General features: G+C 43.7%; 1 protein-coding gene across 1 annotated transcript in view; it reads right to left on the bottom strand.

Moving 5' to 3' along the window:
- Positions 1–7,861: 7,861 nt before the first annotated feature.
- itsn1 (intersectin 1 (SH3 domain protein)) overlaps positions 7,862–22,691 on the bottom strand; it is a 58,479-nt gene continuing 43,649 nt past the window's right edge. The window contains exons 33-47 of the mRNA XM_083658482.1: positions 16,624–16,745; positions 16,248–16,354; positions 15,875–15,976; positions 15,634–15,712; positions 14,020–14,118; positions 13,853–13,936; positions 13,514–13,597; positions 13,113–13,244; positions 12,873–12,953; positions 12,064–12,185; positions 11,452–11,534; positions 11,219–11,302; positions 10,969–11,033; positions 10,192–10,300; positions 7,862–10,067 (exon numbers count right to left, since the gene is read on the bottom strand). Coding sequence (XP_083514608.1) covers positions 9,919–10,067; positions 10,192–10,300; positions 10,969–11,033; positions 11,219–11,302; positions 11,452–11,534; positions 12,064–12,185; positions 12,873–12,953; positions 13,113–13,244; positions 13,514–13,597; positions 13,853–13,936; positions 14,020–14,118; positions 15,634–15,712; positions 15,875–15,976; positions 16,248–16,354; positions 16,624–16,745 — 1,502 coding nt within the window. The 3' untranslated portion in view covers positions 7,862–9,918. The remainder of the gene's footprint in view (positions 10,068–10,191; positions 10,301–10,968; positions 11,034–11,218; positions 11,303–11,451; positions 11,535–12,063; positions 12,186–12,872; positions 12,954–13,112; positions 13,245–13,513; positions 13,598–13,852; positions 13,937–14,019; positions 14,119–15,633; positions 15,713–15,874; positions 15,977–16,247; positions 16,355–16,623; positions 16,746–22,691) is intronic.

Below are 22,691 nucleotides of genomic sequence, written 5' to 3' on the forward strand. Positions count from 1 at the left end.
AGCAGCAGCCATGGTTGTCTGAATAACAATATAGCAGCAGACAGACAGACAGGCAGGCAGGCAGACAGACAGGCAGGCAGACAGACAGACAGGCAGGCAGGCAGACAGACAGACAGACAGACAGATAGACACTGAGCAGGAGAGTCTGTGGTGTCTACAGTCTACTCTGTACAGTAGAGACTGTCCAGTCGGTCTGGGAAAGTACTAAATGTCCTCCTGAGTCAAACTCTTCTCCTCCATGTCCATGGTAGTGTTTTCTGGCTGCAAACAGAAGAGGGAATAATTAAAGAGCAGCTTTAATAATAAATCGCAATAAATATCCTACTAAAACTGATGTTTTGTTTGTTAGATAAACGTTCTCCTGCTGACCTGCATGGTCACACTAAGGTCAAGTCAGCGAAAATAAAATAATAGTACTTCCTTTTAAGATTATCAAAATAAACGCCTCAGTGAACTAACCTACAACTATCTACTTAATACTCGTTGAGTGTTTTGTTTTGAAGGCGCAGAGTTGGCTAACTTCTGGTAGCTTGGCTAACTTGACGCTCCCATGGATGGACCACTGGATGGACGCTCCAAGCGAAGCAGACAACGCCCCCATACCATACACGGACCCATGCAGCATGTAAAATTTTGCACATTGCACAACAACGTTACATAGTAACTTGAGTAAATAGAGATGGGAGGTGTGTGTTTCAACGTTACCCTCAATTCTTGCAAACTTCTGCATCCAGCTTTCTACAGCAAGCAACAAGCAGCAACGACGAAGCGTGTTTTTCCCATTTTCCCCTTATGAATCGATCCCATTCCCCCACTGCTTTTCTTGTTCAGACCCGCCCTACTCTGCCTCTGATTGGGTTGGGTCAGCTCTGGGGGTTGGGTTTACGTATGAGGATGAGTGATGATTGGTTGGGTTTATGTATGAGGAGTGATGATTGGTTAAGCTTGGGGTAAACTACCAATCAGAAGCTGAGTAGGGCCACGTTCAGAGTAGAGGCCATGGGCTAACCTCGCGAGAGCTTGGTGACGCGAGGCAGACGCACGCGGGAACGAAACGCTTTTGTGACGTCGCGCAAGATGGCTGCAGTGTGTACCAAAGATGTTTGAGAGAGACATACTTCCAGATTTCTTTCCTTTTAAAAGTATAATGTATAATGTTCATTAACCAACAGAAGACTTTTATATATGGACGATATATCACGAATATATGAAGAACTTTGTGGGTAAGTGAAATAGTTCAGAAGTGTCAACATGTCTTTGTCTTTGTGTATCAGAACCAGAACCCAGAAGTCCCTGCTTTTCCTGGTTCTTACGTGTAAAAATCAATGGGATTAGTTCGGCTCGGTTAAATGCTTGTGGTTAACAAAAGTGTATTGTGTTCAGCAAGATAATCTTCACAAATGAGGATTGAGGGAGCCATTTATGACTTTTACCGTGCTAGCCTCCCGGGGACCTCAATAGCATCTCCCATCAGACCGCCGCGCCGCTCTCGCGTCTAGCTCTTAAAACGAGTCCTTACCTGAGCCAGAAACTAGAAGTGAAGACGCTATCCGATGCATAACATCCTCTTCTTCTAAATAACTGATGTTGCCGCTTGCAAATTGTTGCATAAAATCCACTTTTATATCGTTGATATATATAAAAAAAAATCCTTGATGCAATACCATTCAGGAAGTGTGGGGGGCAGTAGTGTAAACACAGTGCGTCGCTGTCCGTACTGCCCCCCACACTTCCTGAATGGTATAACAGTAGTTACAATCGTAGTAAATGCTGTTTATTAGCACTTCTGTCTTGTTTGTGTCTCATTAAATCAGCTGTACACACCGCACTGTCTAACTTATATCTGTGTGAACATGTTGCTGCAGTGTTTGTATGCGCAAAATGCCTTGTTATCAACTATTATTGCTAACAATGGCTAGGCTGGCTAGCGACTGGATCTGACCCAAGAGCTGAGTCTTTTAAACGGATGTGACGCAATTCAACAGTGAACTCCCCCCAGCTCCCAGTTTTCTGCAAATGGAACGCTAACAAAACAGATGTGACATCACTCAACCGCCACATCCGATAGTTCTTCACACTCTCCCGATGGTGTGTCAGCAGCATTCTGCGTGGTAGCTTGCCGCCATCGGTGTATGAATGTCTGTGTGAATGGGTGAATGTACCTACTGATTGTAAAGCGCTTTGGATAAAAGCGCTATATAAATGCAGGCCATTTACCAAGTGGAAAGCATTTTGTAATTCCCCATTTCTCCCATTCTTGTCTTTTTCATTTCTTCTTTCTCGCAGGACTCCAGCAGTCGTCTCCTCTTGCCTTGTTTGCAGCCACATGCGGGCGAATCGACACCCGTGAAGAGAACGTCTCACCTGTCGACCAATAACGACCAAACCAGCTGGACCTGAACCAAGGCGTTTTCACCTCCACGCCTCCAACACCCGCCCCCACAGACTCTTCAACGGTGTCGACAGGAGGACAGACGGGGAAGAAGAGAACTGTCGGGCAGCTGAGTGAGCAGCAGCAGTAGCGAGGGAGTAGGAGGATGAGGCGGCAGCAGCAGCAGCAGCAGCCACAACGGTTTGTAATAGCCCAGGATCCAACATGGCAGCAAGGCCAGCAGGTGGCGCTCACCACCTTATCAGGCGTGATGCCCAACGTTCAGTATCAGCTCATCCCCCAGCTCCAGACGGTGGACGGCCAACAGCTGCAGGTCACCCAAGCTGCTCAGCAGAATCTCGCTGCCGGAGCGGGCCAGCCGTTTCAGGTGGTGTCCTCTCATGGCCAGCAGATTATAACCGCGGGCGGTGGAGCAGGAAACGTCATAACCACGCCTGGTCTCCTACAGGGAGCCCTCCCCGTACACAATTTAGCTTTAGGCAATAGTGTGTTGCAAAACCAGTTCCCGACTCACGTGCCGGTGTCCCTCGACGGAAAGATCGCCTGGTGGCCAGTCAGTGCCGGAACGGGCGGGGCGATTCAGACGCAGAGTGGCAGCGGAGCTGTGACGGGGACGGGTCAGAATACAACCGCTTCGGGTGTCCCGATACAGCCGCACAACAGACGCGGGCAACAGGCAGAGCAGATCCCGATCCAGCAGCCCCAGCATCTTTTCCAAGGCGTAAAACCCCTCCAGACCATCTGTGCCAGGGATGTCTCGGTCAGTCTCGGTCAGGTATTTGCTGCTCCGACGCTCGACCAGGACGGGCTTCAAAACCTTCGAATGATGCCAGACACGGGGCCCATCCTCCTGCGTACTGTAGGCCCCGCCCCTGACGGCCAGGTGAGCTGGCCCCTGGCGGCCCCCCCAATGCAGCCTCTCCACCAGCTGGGCCAGGCTCAGGGAGCGAGCGCAGTTGGAGGCGTGGCTGTCAACACAGTGCAGGTCCCAGCAGGCCTCCAGACCGGCGATCTCAACACACGCGGCTGCTCAGGACTGCAGATGCACCAGCTCCCCGTCACCATGGTGAACCCTGCAGGTCAGTCTAAATGTTCTGAGCTGTCCTCCTACACCCTGGAACGCTCCAAATGTGTGTCTTGCCTAATGATCTAATCAGCCATTTGATTCAAGGTATGCTGTGTCTGTGTGTGTATTTCAGCCTTGCCTCCAGACGTCCAGCAGGTGTTGGTCTGTAAAGAAGAGGTCCCCGCTGAGCAGCAGGACCCAGAGCCCCCACAGATTAAAGAGGAACAGGAGGAACCCAGTCAGGGGAGAGAGCAGCTTCAATGGCCAGAGCGCCTACACATTAAAGAGGAACAGGAGGAAGCCAGTCAGGGGAGAGAGCAGCTTCAATGGCCGGAGCGCCTACACATTAAAGAGGAACAGGAGGAGCTCTCGACCAGTCAGGGGAGAGAGCAGCTTCAAGGGTCAATGCTCCTACACATTAAAGAGGAACAGGAGGAGCTCTCGACCAGTCAGGAGAGAGAACAGCTTCAAGGGTCAGTGCCCCCACACATTAAAGGGGAACAGGAGGACGTCTGCATCAGTCAGATTAAAGGGAGACAGGAGGAACCGTGGACCAGTCAGGAGAGAGAGCAGCTTCGAGGGCCAGAGGAGGCCAATCTCACCGGGTTTCCATCTACTACTGTCCCTGTGAGGAGTGAAGACGATGAAGAGAACCCTCAGTCCTCACAGCTTCATCAAAGTCAAACTGAGGAGAACAGAGAGGCAGAGCCTCTAGCCAGCAGCTCAACTCAACAGATGGAAACAGAAGCTGATGGAGAGGACTGTGGAGTATCGGAACCAGCCAGGAACTTGGATCCAGCCAGTGCATTACAATCAACTAGTAACGGCAAGGCTTCAGACTCTTCTGATTCTGATTCGATGGAGCCCAGTGAATCTCAGGCACGTGTAGAGGCACGGATAAACAAAGTACTCGGGGAGAAACAATTTAGTTGGGAAGATGCCGCTACTTGGGACAGACCGTTTAAGTGCTCAGATTGTGGTCAACGTTTTCGCACTAGAGCAGCCTTGAAGTCACACACGTTAAAGTGTGTGAAGGAAGGACACCTCTGCCCCGTCTGTGGTGGAAGCTTTCCCACGAGGAACATGATGATACCACACATTAGACAAATGCACCCAGAGACGGTTCAGAAACAATATCTCTGCTCAGTTTGTTGTCGATTTTTCCCCTCTACAGGAGACTTAAAAAAACACGTGAGTCAGATCCACCCGGAGAAATTAGAGAAACCGTTCCTTTGCTCCGTTTGCGGTATACGTTCTGGTACACGCCACCAGTTTAATACGCATATGAGAGTCCACACAGGCGGGAGAGCTGCGAAACAAGTGTCTTGCTCAGTTTGTGGTAAAAGTTATACTACACAAAAATCTTTGGATGCGCATATGGGACAGCACGTAGTTGGGAAAACATTTAAGTGCTCAGTCTGTGGTAAACGTTTTAGTGTTGGAGACGAATTGGAGAAACACATGGTAGTCCACACAGGCGAGAAACCATTTCAGTGCTCGGTCCCAGTCTGTCTCAAACGTTTTGGTTCCACAGAACAATTGGAGAGACATATGAGAGTCCACACAGGAGAGTAAGCATTTAATTGCAGTCTGTGGTAATATATACTCTATATATATATATGTATATATATATATATATATATATATATATATATATATATATATATATATATATATATATATATATATATATATATATGACAAAAACAGTGCAGGTGACATGAAAACATAACGAAAGCGACACACACAGTGGTTCAGATGAACAGGACAACAGGATTTATACAAAGATGCATAAAATGACATGGGAAATAAAAAAGTCCTGAGGCAGAAAATTAAATCATTAGGGCAGGGGTTCCCAAAATTTCACAAAAATCTAGGGACCCGAGACATTTCAAATTCCGGTAGACCATCGATAATAATATCATCGGTGACATCGTCAGTGATGTCACATTATGCTTCTTTTTCCCTGCAGAATTCGGACTTTAATCTGAGAATTCGGACTTTTAAAATTCGGACTTTTTCCCCCTCAAAATTCTGACAGTAACTTTGAATTCTGCCTTAATCTCAGAATTCTGACTTTATTCTCAGAATCCTGATTTAAAGTTATCATCTAAAAGATTTTCATCTAAAAAAAGAGTCACTCACAATGTTGATTGAGGCTATGTCCATTTGGATGAAGTCTTTGCCGTATATAGTGACATTATGTGACATTACAGTTTGGATCTCACCTGCAATTACCACCCACCGCCATAGGTGTCACCCAAGAGAACACAATTTAAATCTTAGAGATTATCACTTAGTTTAAACTCAAAACTAAAATAAAAAATCGCAAGTGACCCTAATCATCTTTCGGTAATATTAAATTGTGTGTGGTGTATTATTATTATTATTATTTAGACATGTCAGGCGACCCCACTTAGGGTCGTAACCCTAAGTTTGGGAACCACTGCATTAGGGAATGGTAATTAACTACTGTACTTACTGCCTGTGAAGCAAAAAATGTAAACATTGCATTTTCCTTGGGAGTGAAACACTGCTGATGGTTTGTTTGCTCCTATAAAGCGCCAATCCATTGTTTCTTCATGGTCCAACGGTTGAAAAAGAATGTTTTCTGAAATATGTCATGTGATTTCTGTCCACAAAATAAAATGTTTGATTTAACCATGGTTGAGAACCACTGCTTGAACTAAATCTGACATAGAGCCCGACATACTGGATTTTTGGGACCAATACCAATATTGGGGTGTAGAAAAATTCCAATATCTATATATCGGCCGATATTCTTATATTATACACATTACACTTTGTTTTGCAATGATCCCTCAAATATCAAACAGTTGACAAAGATATGACTTGATGTGACTTGAGATCTATAATGTAGGCAGGATATTTTACAGTTTATCAATAAACTTTATTGTCCAAAATGATATCGATGCAATGAAACGGTAAACTTAACTGGGAATTTAATAATTATAAATAACTAGAAATACAACACAAATATAACACATTTATATATAACTTGATTTAAGAAAAAGGATCAAATATACAGTACACAACATGCTGTCTATAACTTAGAAAATAAAAACATATCGGCCAATACGGATATATCGGAGCATGTCAGGCTCTAATCTGACACCACATGAGCACTGCATCGACCCATTTCATACTCAAGTTCAACAGTGTGTTTCTCATGATTTTTTTATTTTTTTTAATATAACCTCTAGTTACAGTATGTAGGTTAAAACCATTAAATAACAAACCAACCATAAAGATAACTGCCGTTTTGGTCCAACTAAGTTTATTCTGAACATTGAAAGACAACAAAGTACATCATCTTCTACAGTGATAGCCTAATGAACAGCAGGCTGTCTCTATTATCGCCCCCATAGCGCTCATATATTAACTCTCAGATAAGCAGTAGTATTATACACAACCTGGAAGATAGACAGAACGGCTTCAAACTGGACTGGGTTCGTTTTAGTACAGTGGGAGAACTTGGATTGTGGAGAGCAGTACAGAGAGGTGTGGGAGGGGTCTAAGACATTGTCAGCATCACCATTCATCATAATTAAGGGAAACACACACACCTTCCTCCATGGTCAAGCTGTTGCAATTGGCTTTAGTCTTGCTGAAATTTGATTGGACAGTGGCTGGTCAGTCACGAAGGTAACCATCGGTAAATCATGGTAACTCAGTGCATTACTATGTAACCATGCGATTATAACGGCCCAGCTAACCATATCACTTATATTACCTAACTGGCCAAGTAGCGCTAACTAAGCAACTAACATACTCTAAAACTGGCTGGGCTAGCTAAACCAAGTGCCTGTCCCCGTCTAGCTAGCTATGCTAGCGTAACAGTCCCGTCCTGCTCTGGTCTCCAATATCTGGACTCAATATCAGTATCAATAATGTTTGTTTTAAAAGTGCTGGAAGTGCCAACGCACAAGTACCATCATTGTTATTTTTTTTTCCATAGAGACATTTTGGGAAATAAGTCTGAAAACTACATATATGGAGTGTATATGTAGTATAAACTACAGTATATGGAGTGGCGATCACTTGATAGCTCCACACAGCAGCAATGTAACTATAGAGTAGTGCAGGAATGAGTCGAAAGTAGCAAATCGCCGCCATGCTGGTTCGTACGGGGAAAAGGCTATGGGATTTTAGTTAAATGCATGGAATAAATATGGTCTGTGGTTAACACAAGCTTATGGGAGTGGAAATGTGTGTTCAGCAGGATAATCGTCACACGCGAAGACCACTTTTATGACTTTTGAAGCGTAAATGTTAAACGCCATTTTCAGCAAACGCTTCAAAAGTCATAACAGTGGTCCTCGTTTGTGAAGATTATCCTGCTGAACACACATTTCCACTCCCATAAGCTTGTGATAACCACAGACCTTATTTCTCGCATTTTACCAAAATCCCCATTCTCAAATCCCATAGCCTTTTCCCCCGTACGAACCAGCATGGCGGCCATTTCTGGGTTAAGCCTACAAAAATGTGTCATCCCTGCGGTACACTATAGAGTTCAAATGTGAGTTCAGACGGAAACAAAAACATATATGTCATTGTTTTGTTGACTTACTAAACAAAAACAAAACTTTTAAGACATCCTTCTTCTTTACAGTACCTCAGTTCAAGCCGTCACACACCTGGTCCCTGGACGTCAATATTATTTTAATATTTCAGCATAGAATTATTACTGTCATAATTTATACATATAAAGGAAGACCCTGACATTGTAGTCTGTGATTCGTCTATACCCGACAGTTGCCCATGAGTAGCGCTCGCTTGCTGCGATGGTGGTACAGGGATAGGGATACTCAACTTGCTTTGCCCGGGGGCCACTTTTGTAAAATGATAGGAGGCTAGGGGCCAGGTAATAAACAAACATTAATATACGTTTTTCTGTAGCGGATTGTAGGTTTCCTGGGGTGTCAGCCAGAGTTTAGTCTGACAGTTTTGTGTACACTTATGTTAAGTAAGTTAGTGCATGAGCCTGGGTGGCCGATCAGACGGCGGTATTTGACAATTTAGCTGGAGCTCAGTCCAACTTTATTTCACGTTAGTTTTCATTGTGAATTAGAAAATGGTCGAGGGGGCCACCCTGCACCCTATCGCGGGCCGCAAGTTGAGTATCACTGGTGTAGAACGTTAGTATCCAGTGAAGCGAAACAGACACAAATTCAAAATGTCAGCACCCCTTTACATGCAGTACCTCAAGGCTGGTCGTCTGAAGAGCTGATCATAAGACTCTTGAGGTAAAAAATAATAATACAGAAAACGGTACCTTTAATTAGCCTGTCCACCTTGATACACTCACTCACACTCACACACATACTCACTCACACACACACACACACACACTGGGTGTGGTGGGTAGGGTAGGGGAGAAAGGGAGGGGTGGGATTGTCACTGGAGTATCTGAGACTGTCTGATGAAGCAGAGGGAGAGAAAACAGTAAAGACCGGACCGGGTTCGGAGAAGACTGGACTGGATTGAACTAAATACAGAACTGGACCAGACGGAGGGCGGACAGGACCGGACTGGATCAGATTAGATTCAACAGGACTGGGATTTGTAGTACTCATCATCAGGAGTTGGCGTAAACTTAAGCCCATTTATGCAACACCATTGTTGAGCGAGTTAGTTTAGCCAGCTGAGCTAGGTAGTAAGTGAGTTAGTGAACAACTGCCAAACAGTGGAGCCCAATATAAGAACTGGCTTTTGTATTTTTAATGGCTGTTTTTATCTCTTTTAATGCTTGTTGAAATATGACATTTCATTCACAGCAGGTCTGGGCAATAAATCAATATATATATTATCATGTATCATCTTTCAGTGAATCATATTGTGATGATATGGTGATTTTTCGACAATCCTGCTGTCTGAATTGATGATAACAAGAAAATACTATTTAAAAACTGAGTTATTTACTTTACAGAATATTATTTGGAAATTGCACTTTTGTTTGACCTCACACATACTGTAACATGACCATTCGGTTCAATGGGATGAGCATTCATTTGATTATTTGGCATGTGATTTTTGCATAATGTGAGCCATATCGAGATATCGATATTGGAAAACATCCTTAGCATTATCGTGATATTGATTTCAACCATATCGCCCCACCTTAATTCATAGGTGACATGCCTTAGTATCGCAAAATGTCTGTTGTATGAATGTTCAAACTGTTACTAATTTAGAATTAGTACACGTATTTCAAGTATTTCCCCCTATGGCAAAACGAATGGTGATTCATGGATGGAGATGGCTTCATTTGAAACCAGACCAGACTCCAAAAACCTAGACCCGTCTAGTTGTCCAATCCAGTATGATCCCGCCCAACTGAGTCCAAATCAGTCTGATCCAATTCTTATGGCTCTTCAAAACAACTCTAAAGATCTGCTGTGGTCCAATCCAGTCCAGTGAAGTCCCATCCAGGTTTTTACGGTTCTTCAAACAGCTGGAGGTCCAGCCTGACAACGATCTCTCCCGTCGGAACCTCGTGGAGCAGCAACCGCTTTGTGATTGGTCCTTTAGAACCCTGGTCCTTCTTTATCTCGGCCAATCGGATTTCTGTCCTGCCCAGGAAGTCTGGGGAGGGAGAGAGGGAGAGAGAGATAGGGTTGTGAAAACAAAGCCATTGATCTGAACTTGAACGGGTAATCAAAATGAAAATCCTTGAACTGTGTGTGTGTGTGTGTGTGTGTGTACTGACCGTCAGGTGAGAACTGGTCTCGTTCGAACACAGTAACACAGAGGACGTCCTGTTCAAGGTCCTTTATAAAAAACTGACAGTTGGAGTTCCACTTGGGATTCAACGTGTCCTACAGAGACAGAGAGAACAGCAATACAAGGACAATTACCTATATATATATATGTGTATATATATACTGTATATATATATATATACAGTTTCAATTATATTCAATAAAAAGCCATTGCTTTATCTTTGATGCCATCTCTGTAGTGGGTTACTGGTAATAGTGTTTAGACCATTGACAGTTTAGACCTTTCTGCTTATTCAGTGATAAATCAATAAAATCAGTCAATGGATGGGTGTGTAGCTTGTCTCGCAGGTGTTCATCAAAAATGTAATGGCAATATAGAGACATAAAACATAATTTAAGAAAAACTATAAATAGCGGTAATGTTTTAATGATATCACAGTGGAAACTAGGCCTGTCACGACTAAGCATACAGTATTTATAAAATCAGTCTTTTGGCATTCAAAATTATTATTTTTTTCATTGCAAAGTGGGTATTCAATGAATTAGGCTCAATATGTGCTTAAGCACAGATCTTTAATACAAAATAATTGTTTGGAGCAACTGCAAAACACCATATTTAATTAGACCCATAAATGTTCCTGGCGATAGTCTCTCATGAAGCATCACAGAGGAAACTGAGAAGTGGCAGAAGGAGTACGATAACAAAGGGATTCAAATGATAACAATCATCATAACCATAATTGTAATAATCCTAATAGTAATACCTGTAACGTCTTAGTGATATGGCACTGGGAACCCATGGTCACCTCACAGTACGGGTTACTCTTCCCTGGGAATATAGGTAGATCATTTAGTTAGGTAGTTATCTCACTAAACAGGTTTGGTTACAGATGTAACCTGTGTTCTGTGACAAAGTGAAGGAGACATCATGATCATGTGACAAGTCCCTGGCAAAGAAAAATGACATGACTTAACAGAATGATTCGAAACTCAAATGTCAAAACGTGTGCGTACCGTGAGAGCGACAGGGTTTGAGTTCGATTCCCTCCACGATGTTGACCATCAGTCTGCCGATACCTGTAGCCCTCTGGGAACGGACTGACAGAGAGAGCGATGAGAGAAGAGATATTTCGATATTATTCGCTAATATTTGAAACATCAGACAGAAGAGACGTTTGATAATGGAAGATCATATTGGATATTTAAATGTGTCTATTCCCTTGAACCAGTCAGGATGGATGGATTACCTAGGTAAGCCTTCTCTCTCTTCTTCTTCTCGGTTTCTATAAAGAGTTCAGATGCTGCCTTGATTTTCTGAACCCACGCCGTCCTACACGCACGCACGCACGCACGCACGCACGCACACACACACACACACACACACACACACACACACACACAACCAAAAATACAGACTTGTTAGTGACTACAAACATTTTCATGCATCCAGCCATGTTAAATAAGACACCAATACTATAAGCTGGTGCTTCTCAACAATTTCCATATGAAGGACCCCTAGTTTAGTCCACATTAGAGCCACAGACTAGACTATGATTAGATTTTGTCTCTCGGATGTAAATCTGAGAATATTGTTTCTTGTTAGATCTGATTTCGTCTATAGTTGCACGACTATCTGTAATGTAGGTAGAGAGAGACAACAGAGAGAGACTACAGCCATTCTTCTACATTCTCTAATTGTTTTAACGAATGAAGTTTATGATTGGTCACTTTGCTGGGTGGAGCCCCCTGGTGGTCCCCAGACCCACGGTGAGAACCACTAAATCTCCCTTTGGGATTTGGTACATTACGTGCATTATTCTATATGTGCGTGCGTGTGTGTGTGTGTGTGTGTGCGTTACCTTTCATTAATGCTCTCAGCTCTGATGGTATACACTCTGTCTATGTGAGAGATGTGGAACAGAGGTTCGTCCCCTGACGGGTCGGTCGGCAGCTTCACTAACACTTCGTTCAGGAATATGGGCTGGCAGAGACAACAGAGGAGTTACACACAATATACAATAAGTTAATCTCTTGACAGCTCAGCATTGACAGTATGCCGCTTCTTTCAACTCTTAGATTGAAGTCAAGTGAAAGGTATTTAAAATTTACTTTAAAAATGGTTTCTCGCAAAGTGCTCTACCAGGGTACCCGCAGATTTCACAGTGACTCCCAGATTTAAGACATTTAAACTCTTTAAATCTACTTGGAATTGAATTTCACACCGATTTATAAACCAAAACATAGAAACGAAACTGTCAAAACCAGCCTATTTCTGATTGAATAATACAAAATGTAAATTCTGATTCCGATACTATCAAATGAATGTGAATTATGGAGGACAACAAAAATGTATTGTGGACTCTAATTGCGTTTATTAAAGCAGATCCAATTAAATTATATTAATTATAATTATATTATTTTACAATTTGTCCACTCTATATTAATCAAAGCACAGAAATGCAGAAATCTATCATCCAATAGTAAACAAAATATTTTTTTACTACCTTTCAAGTTCTCCAATTTAACAAATTAATTTGAAGACTTTTAGAGTCTTCAAATTACCCTGTTCAGCAATAAAGAAAGTGTATGTGAGTGTGGCTGTGTGTGTGTGTGTGTGTGTGTGTGTGTGTGTGTGTGTGTGTGTGTGTTCATGTGTGTGTCGTCTTACTGTCTTATACATGCGGTACTGCAGGTGCGTTTTGGAGGAGAAGACTTTGTCCGAGCCAGAAAAGCCGAGAGGTTTGGTCACCTGCGGGGGGGGAGGGAGGGAGGGAGGGAGGGGGTTGTTGGAGATGGAAAACTAGTTTCAGTGAACATGAGCGTGTACAGAGGGTTGAGGCATTCCCAGCGAGAAACGAGCCGCTCACCTGTGTTAGCAGCAGGAAGTGGTTGAACAGGAAGCGCTCACCTGTGTTAGCAGCAGGAAGTCGTTGAACAGGAAGCCGTACAGCTCCTTGCTGCTCTTGGCTTTGAACAGTTTCCCGCTGTGCAGGAACTTCCTGGGACCCAGACAGTTGGTGACCGAGTTGAACACCAGTTGCTGTGGGGAAGACAGAGAAGCTGGTTAAAAACACACGCACAAAATAAACACACACGAGGCCTGGGGATTATATTTTAATAACAATATTTTCTAGATTTCTTTTTCATGGTTTTCACTCTGAAAACTTAGTGTGTGAAGAAATAATCGTGTGTCTGTGTCATTATTGGATTGTATGCACAACCAGAAGCTAGTGATTCATATTCGTTTTTCAATGTGTATCCACTGTTTGTGTGTGTGCGTGTGTGTGTGTGTGTGTGTGTGTGTGTTACCTCAGAGAGACCCTCACACTGGACATGAGCCTGTATCCACTCTAGACGATCCGAGTTCTCCTTCTCCCTGACGCCCTCGTTCACCTGGAGACACACACATCAGAAATTAATTTCCAATCAACTATCTGTGGATAGTCATGATGAGTATCAACATTGAGTTGATCATTTCCCATGGCATCAACATTTTGGGGTTCCTACACTGTGAACTCAAGTGTTTCATTCAACCTGAAAAGGTAATGAAAAAGTATTGAATTTGAAACATTTCAGAACTAAAATACTATAACTTAAACTTAATGTGTGTGTGTGTGTGTGTGTGTGTGCGTGCGTGCGTGCGTGCACCTGTGAGCACAGCTCCTCGGCTTTCTCCAGAGCAGCTTTCAGATGGCTGTGGTCCGGATGGGGTTCTGGAGTATTTTCTAAGATCTACAATCAATAAAGACAGACAGATTTATCAATAGAGTGACGAAAGAAAGAAAGAAAGAAAGAGAAAGAAATGCTCCACATACGTTCTTGATGATGAGGGGGTAGCGTGTGACTCTCTGCATGGGTTTGAGCAGGAAGCTGGACAGAGGCATTCCTTTACACCTGGGATCCATGGCTAACCTCTGAGAGAGACATAGGGAGAGGGAGGGAGGGAGAGAGAGAGAGAGAGAGAGAGAGAGAGACATAGGGAGAGAGAGAGAGAGAGAGATAGAGAGGGGCGGGAGAGACAGACAGACAGAGGGGGAGAGAGAGAGAGAGGCAGGTGGATGGACAGTGCATTAAAGGGATAGTTCGGTTTGTTTGAAGTTGGGTCCTATCAGCTAGTCACATACACTAACGTAATTAGGTACAGTGTTCTGGACGCTGAGCGCAGTGTCTAACGAGATCCGGCACCCAGAGGAGCAGCCTCGCGCAGCCTCACCAGCTTTTTCTCTCTCAGTACTGGGGGTCAACAACTAAAACGTAATTTAGCCACCTAAAACACCTAAAACAACGCCCACCTAAACAAATCGATATCTGTGTACATGCACGCTCTATTTTGACAATTTTCAGCGCTTTACTTTTCCGCAAAACAGCAGTTTCATTCGGCACTGCTTTTTCTCCCAGCCGTACAACCACCGTATTCCTCCGCTAAAGCCAGCACAGAGCACAGAGCCGCGGTTTACAAAACAGGAAGAAGAGAGATAAAACACTGACTTACTTTAGAGACAACAAGTCACCTGGCCTCTCTGGTCTGGGTCGTTTTCCACAATTTATCCTGGGAATGGTGAATAAGGTTTGCAGCCAGGGCACCCAGGCATTTAGACAGCAGGCGCATCTCTCTGCCTGTTCACTCTCTGCAAAAGTTCCTCTTCTGTATTCTCTCTGGTTCATAATTGTATCCTCTTGTCACCAAGGTGAATGGCATATCATCCTCGCTATCAAAATCACTCATATTTTCGTCCGTGTATTCTATTTGTTGTGTCTTCAAACCGGGAGAAATAAAATAGCCTACCCCCAAATAACTGCGGAGTAATCCAGTGCTGCGGCTCTGACCTGGCTTTTAGCGGAGGAACACGGTAGTTGTACGGTTTGGAGAAAAAGCAGTGCCGAATGAAACTGCTGTTTTGCGGAAAAGTAAAGCGCTGAAAATTGTCAAAATAGAGCGTGCATGTACACGGATATCGATTTGTTTAGGTGGGCGTTGTTTTAGGTGGCTAAATTACAGTTATAGTTTTAGTTGTTGACCCCCAGGACTGAGAGAGAAAAAGCTGGTGAGGCTGCGCGAGGCTGCCGGATCTCGTTAGACACTGCGCTCAGCGTCCAGAACACTGTACCTAATTACGTTAGTGTATGTGACTAGCTGATAGGACCCAACTTCAAACAAACCGAACTATCCCTTTAAGGTTATGAAGGTTGTTTATATTATTCTTGGCTGAATATTTGCTTAATAGAGATAATTTGTATCATAATAATATAAGCTTATGATACAATTATTACCGTATTTCATATGATTGCAATTAACATCGGGTCAGGGAATTACTTGAAATTATTACTTGGAATTTGTAAAAAAAAGAAAACATGTAAAAAATTCACCACTTTTTTCTATTCTCTATTGGTGGTAAAATGCTGTGTGCATGTGTGTGCATGTGTTATACCTTGAGGAAGTCTTTGAACTCAGGGTCGTCCGTTTTCTGCTGAATCAGCGTGGCTCCGTTTAACTGACACGAACAGAATCTGGACGTAGAAATGATGCTTCATTAGCGGACAAAGAGGAGTCCATTCTTGTACTAAACACATTGTTTAATTAAATACGGTCATCCTGGAAAAATCTTGATTTAATAGGTTTTATCAAAAGAACAATTTTATAAGATATATTAGATGATTGACAGACAGAACCTGATGTAGGGCTGCATGTGAGGCAGCTGATTGGTCAGGATGTCACCAATCATCTTCACTGGCATGCGTTCACCTGACATCTTCTTCCTGACTCTCAAAGCCCTGTGGGAGGAGAGAGTAGGGATAATGTTTAAATAACAATGCCCAGAGTTCAGGTTGCTGTGACAACATGGTCTATGGTCTGATGTCAGATTAGAGTTTCAGTTAGAGGAACATTTAGTTCCGCCTACTGAGGTCTAACTCAACCAATCAGATTATCTCTGCCTCAGAGAAAAGTTGGTGTAAGTGAAGCTCCGATCTGCTGCCTGGTGTGTGTGTGTGTGTGTGTGTGTGTGTGTGTGTAGTACACTGTGTTTAGTGTGTCTTCCTTTACTTGAGCAGTTTGATGTTGCACATGATGAGTTCCTTCCAGTTGACGAAGATCATGGCCACTTCCTTCTCCGTCAGCAGCTCACACTCCAGCAGAGGCTTCTGGAAGATCTACACGCACGCACGCACACAGACAATAGAGTTTTAAGGCCAATACCAATACCAGTATTTTTAGACCAAATTCACTGATATTTAGGTGTTATTCTGTGCCGAATATTAAGTCTTAAAATATCACAAATATTCTGTCTTTCCAATGTCATTTATTTGTCAGGGTCATAAAGCAGGAAATAAATGTACAATAAACAAAACTGCTTATGTACGTGTGTATTTCTGTATGTCTGTTTGCGTGTGTGTTTGCGTGTGTGTGTGTGTGCGCGTACCTCAGTGACGAGCTGCAGGTCGTTGACGTAGTTCTCCTCGGTGACAATCAGCTCGTGTGTGTAGCCCTGCCTCTTCCTCTCCATGGGAGTCAACATGTCCAGCAGGTGGAGGTCAGCACACCCTGGAGCAACACACACACACACACACACCAGAGCAGCTGTCAATCAACTAGCCTGCAATACACAATGGCCACAATACAACATAATCTGGGGAAAAAGTATATCAACACTTCACACACGTTCACAATGGCTACATTATAATACCGGTAATGCCACACTATACATACCTGGGATCAATAAACTGGAGGCGGGTATGTTTGTGCTTCTGAGTGTGTGTGTGTTAGTTTTATATGTCATACATATGACAAAAATCATGTAATACCAGAATATGTTTGTGCTACTGTATGTATGAATGTGTGTATGTATGTGTGTGGTTAAAGGGGAACATATATGTACTTATGTATATAGTATTCCTATCATTTACAAGGGTGTGTGTGTGTGTGTGTGTGAGAGAGAGAGAAAGTAACAAGACCTTTGTGACACCAATCTGTCTCAGAGCGTTTTAATCATCAGGACCAATCAGATTCTCCGCTTCATCAAAATCTCCACCAATAAAAACTCAGGACATTTTCACTACGAACGCTATGCTAAACATTCTGTACATGTTCACTCATTCATTCATTCATTCAAGTATCCGTGTCATTCCTCAGTCTGTCCCGTCTAACCACTCGTTTTTCCATTCAAATTCCACATTCATGCTTGAATTCATTCACTCACACATTGACACCAAGTGCAGTCTGGTTACATTTGGCTTGGCTGTTAATCCATCCATCCATTCATCCATTCATCAGAGATGCTATTTATATCCATATGAAGCATCACTTGTCATCATTCATTAGTTTTTAGTATAGATCATACAGAGCTCTTTTTTTTCTTTTTTTTTTAAATAGCACCAGACTAGACCAGAGCCAGACTTCAGACCAGGGTCGTGCAGCTTTCGGGTAACAACGGTAAAAGACACAATGTTAAAATCCAAGTTCTAGCTCGGGTAATGTCAGTAAAGACCACGTGAAACGGCATCTTTACTTGCTTGATTTGATGCGTTTTTCTGTCGAAAAAAACAGGATGTTGGGGTGGAGGATATAACACATCATTCAAAGGTTTAAACCAATGGAATGAGTCAGGGAGAAAACCCTTTATTTGATTGGACGTGTGGGATTGTTAAAAAATAGATCACAACCAATAGTTTTATTGGTTGTAATCTATGTGTATGACTCCTGGAGGAGCATTAGGTCACCATTAAAGCTGTGTTTTCCCATTAAGTAAAAGTAATCTGAATTAATTAGATGGGGACGTTAATTAATTCTCTGTTATTGCAGAACAAAGTGTCATGTCCAGTCACGCCATTTTGTGCCAACTAAATGCTTAGGAAGGAGACAAAAATGGCGAGACTGACGGGCATCTAGTAACAGGTGCCCGCGAAGCTACATGTAGCTAGGTTAGCCAAACCTTTAGCATGAAGCCACCTGGTGTGCAGTGTGGCTCTGGCCCAGGTGGGTCTACACAGTCTAATCTAGAACAGCTTCTTGTGACTGTGAGGCGGCCAGACCAGCGGTTCCCAAAACCGGCTCAGTCCAGGATGTGGACTTGACACACTTGGGGTTCTCGCACCCTGAAACCGAGCCGCATTCAAATCTACTAGCACCTTTGTCCCGTGGGGACCCGACATAAACTGGCCAGCGACCCATTTTGGGCCCTTCAGCCAAAGTTTAAGAACCGATGGCCTTGACCCAACGACCAATCAGAGAGCGTCACCTCCAATACTGATACACTGAGGAGCCAATAGGATCCAAGCAGGTTAATAATAATTCTATTGCTTGTTGTATAAAAAAAGTTGCGTAGTTCAATAATAATTTCATTCATCGTTTGTGTTTCTGAGGGTAAACATTAAAAATCACAATACTGTCAACTGGAAAAACAAAACAAAAAACATTAAAATACAAATCTGATATGGCAACCACTATAATACTAGTCTGTTGCTATGGGAACGGATAGAAGGGCGGTTTTGTTGCAAAGGGACGTGTGTACATCACCATGGTAACCGTTATCACATTTTGCTAAGGATTGGTCTGTCCGTCTGTTCGTTCATCTACCAGTCTCTGTCCATCTATGTCGGTCTGTCTTAGCTGGTACATCAGTGATATGTGACGTTTAAATGTATGCAAACAGCGCCGTAAAGTCGTGGCTCTTCTATATCGGCTGCATGAGCTAACGCCATTTTGGGTAAACGGATTTAGGCAAATGTTTACCAGGAAGGGCAGAAAACTGCAGCTGCAAAATGTGAGCCATGAACTGAAAGTAACAGATTGGGCTGCGAAAAAATACTGAAAAATGTACGATTATTTGTGTTTCTCTACCTCTCCGTCTGTCTCCTGTCACTGTCTCTTCCTTTTTTGTCCCCTCCCAAGTCAGTATGTGTGATGTAACTGTCCACTCCTGAGTATGTTCAGTCCTGTGCCTCAGTGCATATGTCACTGTCCTGTCCTGTCCTGGGTTTTTAGTATTACTGTCGTTTCAAACTTCACAGATCATTGTCCCTTCCTTCACGTCCAGTAGGGGTGGAACGATCGCCGGCGGCTTGGTACGGTGCGTTTGCAATGCAGTGTGGGAAACGAAAACAAAAGCCAGCACCAACTCTTCATCGCCTTAACTAGCCACCGTATTTTGAAGTTCATATTAAAATATAACAGAATGACATCAAGTCAATAATGATTTGATGTGATTTGATAAAAGATCAATTCCATTCGGTTCCATGCAGTTATCAGTAGCCAACATTGATTGACAGAACGCTCTAGAGCTTGATACTGAATTAACGAGCTAGCTTCTGGTTTAGCTTTCAGTGGTGTAACACTGTGAGAACAGCTGTTATGAAACGGTTGTTATGAAATTGCAATTATTGGAATTATTCAAAGTACTAATAACTAACATCAGCCATGATATAACGGAAAACGAGTAGGTTTTCTGACATAATTGTTCCACCCCTACAATTTAGTACCTAATCTGTGTCTGTGTGTTGTGATGCCATTGTCCTGTCCCGGTTGTTGTTTTTTTTCAAAATCCTCGCCCTACACCGTGTGACAGCATCTCATCATCATAGCAACAGACAAAACAATCAACATGTAAACAAAAACAACAATAATAGAACATAAAACAGTTCATTTGAAGTTAATACATAACTCAGAATAATAAACTACTATGGATAAAAACACTATCACTGTGTCTGAGTGTGAGTGATATGTGTGTGTATGTGATGCGTTCACACTGTTTATGGTCATGTGCATACTCCAAACTCTCTGTACCATGTTGTATATGGTGTGTGTGTGTGTGTGTGTTTGGTTAGCTGGTATGCTAAGCAGTTATAGCATGGCTTTACACTTTCGCCCCTGAGCTACAGGCTGAGTCCCATTCCAACCGCTTGCTCCCTTCCATGCCTCCTTGCCTTGCCTCCTTCCCAGCCGTGGAAGACACAAGGAGAAACTAGCGGTATCTAGTAAACACTCTGGATTGAAACTCAGCCTTCAGCTTCCACGGGACGCATCTCAATACTGTCTTACTTCCCCTCCCCTCCTCTCTCTCTTTGTCTCCTTTTGACTCCTCTAGGCTTCGCTCCTCCACAGCTCGGGGCAGGGTTGGGCAGGTGGGGGGAGCAGAGGAGGGAAGGAGAGGGAAGGTGAGGTAAGGGAGCAGGTGGAGGAGGGCTGAGGAAAGGAGAGCAGAGTATAGAGCGCCACAGGGATGACGTATTTCTGTAGGCCAACCCGGAAGTTAGCATGGCGCTTGGCTCCCTCGTCTCGAAGTCAACGGGGGTTTTTGAATGGGTTTTTGGTTAGATGCCTGAAATAAGGTAACTTTATGATATTAGACATTTGTGGTCAGCGAGATATCTTTGAATTCACGCTAACGCATTTGCGCACTCATTCCTGCGGCACTCTATAGCGGAGCAGAGCCGTCTTTGGCATTGAGACAGACAGTGGCAGAGGAGAGGAGAGGAGAGAGTAAACCAGACTCAACATTGAGACTTGTCCTCCGGTAGATAGTGGGTCTTTCTGTGAAGCTGTGGGAGGGGAGGGGTTAGTGAGGGCACGAAGGGGTGGGGGGGGGGGGGGGGGGTTGGAGCCAGCACTTTGACTGACAGGTGAATGAAGCTGCTGAACCAATGGGAGCAGGGTTAAAAAAAAAAGAGGGGAGGGAGGGGGGTTGCGCTAATGATTCTATGACAGGATCTCCCAGAAAGCCACAAAACGACCCACTATCCACTTTACTATGCCAGGATAGGGCTGGTTGTCTGTCTGTGGGGGTGTGTGTGTGCGTGTGTGTGTGTGTGTGCGTGTGCATGCGTGGATATGTATATGTGTTGGTGTGTGATTGTGTGTATACAGTCATTGTGTTCCAGTCAAAACAACTGCATGTTAAAAAGTCCAATCTGTGAGAGAGGAGCTCAATAGTCTCACGTCCTCTTTCTAACCCTTGTTAAAACAGTGTGTGAGAGGGAGAGAGAGAGAGAGAGACACACAGAGAGAGACGGAGAGAGAGAGAGGAGGAGGAGGAGGAGGAGAAGAAAGCAGAGGAGGGGAGGACATAAGAGGAGTAATGACTATTGACCTCCCTCCTGTTGAACAGTGCTGTTTGGAGCCAGAGCCTTAGATAATACAGAGTTTGGCCATGTCCAGCCAGAGCCATGCATAGACAGAGAGTTTGGCCACCATTGGGCTTTTAACATTACAGTCTGTCTGTCTGTCTCTCTGGCGTCTATTGGTGGAGAGTCGCCATTTTCCTGGTCATGTGACCTCTTGCTGCTGTCCCATTGGTTGAGTGGCCTAGTGGGCGTGGCCTAGTGGGTCTCTTTGAGGGCTTTGAGGAGAGGGGGGTTCTGGGTAATGATATGATCCTAGAGAGAGGACGACAACAACAACATCAACAAAAACAACTAAACAAAAACAACAACAACAACAACAACAACAACGACAACCACCACCAATCGGGTGCTAGGTGGGTGGAGCGTGCAGCAAGACAGGAAGTGTGTGGAGGTGTGGTCTAACCTAGCATAGAAATAGAGAGTCTAGAGCGGGCGACAGCAGCGGCAGGCAGTATGAAGTCACAGCATCGAGGTTTCAAAAGTGCATCGTGAAAATAAATACTGGTTGGTTGTATATATCCAGTGATCATTTAGACACAGTGGAGCAGAGCAGGACACAGCTCTTAGCAGTATAGATCCACACTGGCAGGCAGAGACATTCATCTCCTCCTACTCATTGATTCCAATGCATAATGTTTCTTTTGACTTTTTAGGGAGTCGGCGAAGCAAATCTGAAGTCTCAACTATTCTTGATCTATTCTGCGGCCAATTGTAAATCCATTTAGCATTTTCGCTAGTCTGTCACCATGTTAGCTAGGCTATATCTCTGGTGTGAAGACATAGTGTACCGCGGGGATGATGGCGTATTTTTGTAGGCTTAACCAGAAATCGTCGCCATGTTGGACCATCAGGGGAAGAGGCTATGGGGTTTTGCTATAGGGGTTTTGCTTAAATGCATTAAATAAGCTGTGGTTCACAAAAGTTTATGGGAGTGGTGATTTGTGTCCAGCAGGATAATCCTCACAAACAGTGACCACATTTATGAATTTGAAACATTTACGTTTACATTTCAAAAGTCATAAAAGTGGTCATTCTAAAATCCCATAGCCTCCAACATGCTATTTCTCCGGACTCATTCCTGCGGTACCATGGAGACACTTGTATAAAGAAAGACTGCTAGCAGGATGGGTCGTGTTCACCTGTATGAACAGGTGAGGTCAGACAGTCTCTTTGCACTGGCAGCAGTGAAACTGTTCAAGCGCCGCTCTAGAAACTCTAAGTCTATGGTGGATCATGCTGTAAGGGACACATGCAGGAAAAGGGGAACACACACACACACACACACACACATAAATGCACACACAAGCACGCACACACGTCACGCACACACACACACGCACATACAAGCACGCACGCACACACATGCACACAC

Source organism: Poromitra crassiceps (assembly GCF_964638095.1).
Source record: "Poromitra crassiceps genome assembly, chromosome: 22".
In the NCBI taxonomy this organism is placed as follows: domain Eukaryota; kingdom Metazoa; phylum Chordata; class Actinopteri; order Beryciformes; family Melamphaidae; genus Poromitra; species Poromitra crassiceps.